The 6,405-nt window shown below is 40.0% G+C and overlaps 1 protein-coding gene across 1 annotated transcript; it reads left to right on the top strand.

The window, feature by feature from the left end:
• Nucleotides 1–3,552: 3,552 nt before the first annotated feature.
• LOC123979946 (Fc receptor-like protein 5) lies at nucleotides 3,553–6,364 on the top strand (the record flags this gene model as incomplete). Its single annotated transcript, XM_046064056.1, has 3 exons — nucleotides 3,553–3,583; nucleotides 5,796–6,059; nucleotides 6,138–6,364. Coding segments are annotated over exons 1-3 (522 nt in total), but the record flags the coding sequence as incomplete, so codon positions are not given.
• Nucleotides 6,365–6,405: the final 41 nt, after the last annotated feature.

The raw sequence follows: 6,405 nt of genomic DNA, 5'->3' as shown, positions 1-6,405 counted from the left end.
TATCGACAGTGCACTAAGCTGGAAGGCCCGTGTTGACGCTTTAGTTTACAGTCGAGACTCTGGAACAGACAGCAGACTTCTGCCCGAGGATCTCAAAGTACATGCCGGTGCGTATGGGACTAAAAGGTCAGAGATATAACAGATATAACATTTTAAAGTCTACTCTAAAACATACTGGGAGCCATTTGATCATATTTCTCTGTTCTGGTTAAAAGGCTGGCAGCTGTGTTTTGGACAGTGTGGAGTCGATTAATAGATTTTTGTGTCAAGCTAGTAAAAAGGCTGTTGCGGTTATCCAGGAGTGTCCTCATTGTATCTGTGGAGAATACATCTGGAAAAGGTCCATAGGTGAGCGTGTTTGAATGTGTGTGCACCTGGGCTCCTGGTGATCTGCAGGGCATTAACCTACTGGCTCATGGGACAGTCTCAAGATCACTTTCAGTTTTCCAGCGTTCAGAGCTGTGGTGTGGCTGTCCTGACTGGACTTGTGGGGATATTGACCTGGTTTGATTCCCCCTCCCACGCCCCCATCTGTGTAGGCCTGCGTGTTGTTGTTATTGGGGCTGTAGATGGTCCAGGCTGGTCATCATCTCAGTTTTGTTTTCACTGTAATGAAGTTTTGGCCATTTTTTGTTTGTGCAGTGATTCAAATAAAGACAAATATTTACCTGCAAGTGTTCCTGTTTACAATCATTTACATAACTAGTAATGTGTTTGGGAAATGATAGAAGGTTAGAATATACTGTTATTGTGCTTTATAGTGTCACATATTTTTTTTATGCATGTCATCATTTTTCAAAGTGAAAAAGCCCACCAGTGTGCGCCCAAAAATCTGTCCAGTGTGATTAAATTTTTTTCTTGGACACACTCTTGCACCTAACATTTAACAGGACAATATTTTGTCAGATGCATTTATATCTGTGTGTGTGTTTGTGTTTTTCCAAAAACCCTCTCATGGAAGAAGGGAAAAGCCAATCAAAAGTAGAGAAGGGGCGCAGGATTTATAATCCTGTGATGATTCAACGCTGATACCTCTGGCAGTCTTATAACTCACCAGCTCTATTTCCAGCCTACAAACAACATATCAATTTTATTTTCACAACACCTTTTCTGAACACACACCTGAAGGAGCAATTGTCTGAAACGGTCACTAGGTGGCAGGCTAGGATCATGATGGGGAAACTACACGACCTACTGGCTTTCATAAAGTACCTTCACGTTGCAATTTGCTTAAATGTCCTTGTGTAAATGTGTATATTTTTGAAGAAAAAAAAAAATAAAGGACAGGCTCACAATATAACACTGGATTTTTATTACTAATGAATTAATGTGTTTATATTAATACAGCAGGTGAGGGAGGTTATTTAAATTATTTTACTGCTGGGAAATTTGATCTTTAATAATACATCATTACATTATTTCACTCTGCAAAGAACAGTGAATTTAGAAATGTAGTAAAAAGTACAGTATTTCTCTGAGATATAGCGGAGTAAAAGAATAAAGTAGCATCTAATGGAAATACTACAGTGAAGATTCTGCACGTCTACATTGTACTTGAGTAAATGTAATTAATTACAATCCACCACTGGTGCAGCCAGATAGCATCTGTGGTGTGATTTAATCTCTTTGGTATTTTACCTGTTGAGAATGTCATCAGGTGGGCTTATGTTGTGTTTTCTGGGTGGGGCGCAGGAAGCCAGTGTAACTCTGTCACAGTTGAACATGTTGCTTCTTGAAAATGTTCATTAAAAGGTCGAGAATGCTGATGTGAAAGTAGTCATTTGTGTCTGTGAAACAACCCAACACCACACCATCCAAAGTTAAGTTGGTTTTACATTCGGGGTAAACCAGGTCACTGCTATAGGGTTGACGTCCTACATCGAACTGGCACAGCGTTGTGCACAAAGATCTTAGACATTGGAACAGTCCTTAGGTGGGATTCGATGAAATAGCATCCTTCAATTTTAATCATTGAGGGATCCTTCCTTGACTTTGAGAAGCGCCTCGTTTGTCACAAAAGACCGCGCTAAAAGTTTGACCACACCCATGTTGAGCAAGGCCTTTCCGAGAAGCTGAGGCAGTTGACAACAGTCACTTTTAAATCTTTGCCTTTTTTGTGTGGCACAAGTGAAGCCATGTGTCATGAGTTGTCAAACATTTTCTTTATTGTCATACGACAGCGTGTTGCATGTGACGTCGCATTATTCTTCTGCGCATGTGGGCCACTTTCATGTGGTCGGGGTAAAATGTTTAATGGCACCCACGTTGAGCACTGCCCTGATCTGCACCCTGCAGTCAGGGGTACTTGCCTCTAGTGGCAGTGACCAGCAATATTATAAAGCTGCAGTACCATAGGCTGCAGTTTCAGGACCCCCCCTGTTCTGAAGCCGCAGAACTGGGACTGTAGTTCTTTTGCGACAGTAGTGGAGTGATGGTGGTGATGCACAGCAACACAAAGGAGGTTAACCCAATCTCCTCGGACGTCGGCCGTGAGGTTGATGTGCGCAGCTGTTGAGTTCACCGGTCGACATTATCAATAACTTTAGGTTTAGGCACAGCCCCTGTGATGGTTAGGGTAAGAGTAATTGGCTTCAGGGGGCTGTCAAGAGTAACATAGCTAACCAGCCTGCTAGCTGGCAGTATTCAAGGAAATGAGGGTCCTACAAATGCAGTTCTGGTCCTAGGGTTGCGGTCCTGAAAGACTCCAGTACTGCAGCTAAATACTACTTGTAACCAGCAGCCACTGTCTTTAGCGCCTCTGGTGGCAGCGACCAGTGGCCTGTGTGGCAGTGACCAGACCCCGGAATTGGCTACAACCCCCTCTCTAAAGGAGGCTTGACAACAGCAAAACAATGCAACGAGAAAACAGTGTGGTTGTAAACCAGATACTTAGACATCATAGATGTAACTTTCTTATATTTCCAATAATCACAACAGACATCTGCAGGTCTGCAGGTAGAAGATTTCATTTTAAACTAACCAGTCATTACTGACTGACGGAGCTGCTGCTATGACATCATTATAATATATTATATTTAGTGAGTTTATAGAGATCAGTTCTTCTGAACATTTTCAAAATAACAATTCACAACATGGTGTTCTCTCCATGAAGACTGCCGTGTTCCTGTATCAGGACACCTGAGGGCTCATCTGTCTGATCTGAGATCACATTTTCCACAGCCTAGCTAATAGACTGTCTGCCCAGCCTTGCTGTCTGTGTCCTCTCACAGCCCAAAGACATACAGGTTTATTAGAAACTCTACATTGTTCAGAGGTGTGATTGGTCTCTTAGTATGTGTCAGCCATGTGACTGTGATAGATTAGTTACCTGTCCAGGTGAACCCCACTTCAGTGTGATCTTGCTGTTTAAAGAGTTTCTGATGTCAGTTGTGCACAACATGGTCAGTTACTCTGTTCACCTTGTGTGACGTTTTATAGAGCAAGAAAGAGAAAACCACAACAGTAACAGTGACACAGAAAGAGGAAGGAGGTGGGTTTTACTTGGTGTGACTGGTGACTGTATGTGCTGATCTCAGTTGACCAAGCTTTAAAATGGAGGACTCATCTGTACCGTGGCTGCTAGGTAAGTAAAACTATACTTAAAGTGTGAATGTTTGTCTCCGTGTTGTCTCAAAGATTAGTTCTAAAACATGTCTGGTATTTTTGAAAGCAGCAGCAAGTTAGAAAGTGAAAAACATAAATACAAAGACTGAATTCAGTCAAACAGCATCAACAGATTAAATACATATTAGCTACAACAAGAGAGCATCATTGAACAATGAAATATACATTACAGCAAGTGTTCAGATTCAATTGTTAACAATTTGTAGCTATTCATACAATATACTACAAATAGTATTTTTTCTTTAACATAGAAGGAAAGGAAAGGTAGGATGAAAATCACATTAAAAGTTTTAAACAAAAGGTATTTACAAGGGCTGCACAATTAATCCTCAAAATCACAATGAGGCCAAGCGCAAAGAACAGAAAGTGCAATTTTTTGATGAAGGTAAAATGTGTGACAGAACATTGTAATAATGAAGAACTTTAGTGTCGCAGAGACCAGAAAAATCCACAAGAAAACATGTTTATGTTTGCACTTTATTGTACAATACACTAATACGACATAAACCGTATTTTGTATCATATGAGGTCAAAACTACAGTTTTCCAGCAAACGAACAGTTTGAACCTAATCGTACCTAAATTATATTGTAAATAGAAACCGCATATAATGCCAAATCAGACTCAAATTATATAAATTATTAATTATAATTTAATTATACTCAAATTAGAAACCAAACCCAAAACACACATTGATCTAGTTAATAATAAGATGAAAGATGAAAATGGCTAATTGATCCACAGATTTGTAAATATATATATACAAATCTGTGCATCAAACACGTATTTAGAGTCTTTTTGATTGATTGTGTATATTCTATAGTAGCAAAATACTTAAGGGCTAAAATGTGAGACTTGTGCTAAGTGTAATAGTAAATTCAAATCTGGTGTTTGGGTAAAATAATTAAATTTAATTCATTTATGTTAGATATTTATTGTGTTTTTATTAGGTTTATAATTGGGTGTGTAAACTCTCCTCTACCCACTTCCTGTTTGTTGCCTACAGCATTAAAGTTTAGTATAAAAATACAGACATTCTGTGGTATTAATTCATGAATATATGAGATATGAAGTCAAGAACCTGCTACAGTTTTTAAATTTCCAAAGACTGCTTTAAAACTTCTACTTTAAGTATAAAATATTAACTCATACTCAACTGGGATCAAACAGTTTAAATTCAAAGTTTTAATATTGTTGTTTTCATGTTTTTGTTTCAAAAATGTTTCCATAAAGTTTAAATGCTTTACATGTATTATACCATCAGTGAGATTGCTCTTACTTACCTAGCAAGGATTTAAGAAACACTGAATTTGTCCTTAAGTAAATAAAAAGTGTTCTTTCCACATCTATATGGATGTGAGGTTTTTCTGTGCACCACAAGCAGGTTGTTCTGTGTTGTAGAAAGTCCAGATGTCTTGTTTCATGTAAAACCTCAAACCAACCTGAGTGTGTTTTCTCTTTAGTTCTGACCTCACTGCTGAGCTGCACAACAAACCAAGGTGAGAAAACTTCTTGACATGCATTACATGTAACAACGTTACATATTTAGGAAATTATTTGTAATATTTATCACTTAAAGTTTGCATGAAATGTAAAGTGGAGTGCTTTTTGGTTTTGTTTATGTACGTGTTTCCTGTAAAAACACAAAGCTAGGGAGGTACTGATTGGCATTACGCCCCCACCCCATCATACAGACTCTGTATGGACTGGTTCCGGCTCACAGTGAGTGAACACGGCAGCCGGGCCGGGACCGAACACAGTCTTCAAGGCCGACAGAGGCCAGTTTGACAATAAAAAAAACATTTCCACCACAAATTGGTACAGAAAAATTCACCACAATGCACTAAATTATGTGTAACAAACTAAAATTTCTGGGAAAGGACCACGGACCCCGGCTTAAAATATTTCCCCAACAGTGTGAAAAAGAAACCTTCACCTTTGACGTCAACTTTGAGAGTAAAATTTGAAAACATTCAGGAAACATGAAGAGAAAGTTTGTCAGGTCAGATCTGAGTTTCACTCAAAGTTTGACTCAGCACCTGAAACACAGAGATCAGTTCAGCAGTGGAAATTGTAGACAGTGAGAAAGTAGGAACATGAAGAATGTGGAGAAAATCATTTTTAAAAAATGCAAATTATCTCTCTAATCACACAGTCTGTCTCTTCCTCCAGCCTCTCTGACTGTGAGTCCCAGCAGCTCTCAGTTTTTCCTCAGGAAGTTTGTCTCTCTGAGCTGTGAGGAGGACGACAGCTCTGCTGGATGGACGCTGAGGAGGAACACAACCAGAGAAACCAGGACTCAGTGTGACGACTGGGGAGGAGAACCAGCTGGTTCTTCCTGTAACATCAGCTACATCCTCCCATTGGACAGCGGAGTTTACTGGTGTGAGTCCAGAGAGGGAGCAACCAGTAACACCATCAACATCACTGTCACTGGTAAGATCAGACTGTGGAGTTAGTGTTGATGAAGCTGTGTGTAAATGATGAAATGCTGTAGTTTGTCTCTGTGTTGAGGTGGACCAGTGATCCTGCAGAGTCCTGTCCTCCCTGTGATGGAGGGACATGATGTCAATCTGCACTGTAAAACAAAGACCCCTCCCTCCAACCTCCCAGCTGGTTTCTATAAAGATGGCTCCCTCATCAGGACTGAGCCTACAGGTCACATGACCATCCACCATGTTAACAAGTCTGATGAAGGCCTCTACAAGTGTAACATCAGAGGTCGTGGAGAGTCTCCATCCAGCTGGATCTCTGTCACAGGTGAGGAGCTCAAAGATAATTC

This window comes from Micropterus dolomieu, linkage group LG12 (assembly GCF_021292245.1).
Source record: "Micropterus dolomieu isolate WLL.071019.BEF.003 ecotype Adirondacks linkage group LG12, ASM2129224v1, whole genome shotgun sequence".
NCBI classification, from domain to species: Eukaryota; Metazoa; Chordata; class Actinopteri; order Centrarchiformes; family Centrarchidae; genus Micropterus; species Micropterus dolomieu.
This window is presented reverse-complemented; position numbering and strand designations above follow the sequence as displayed.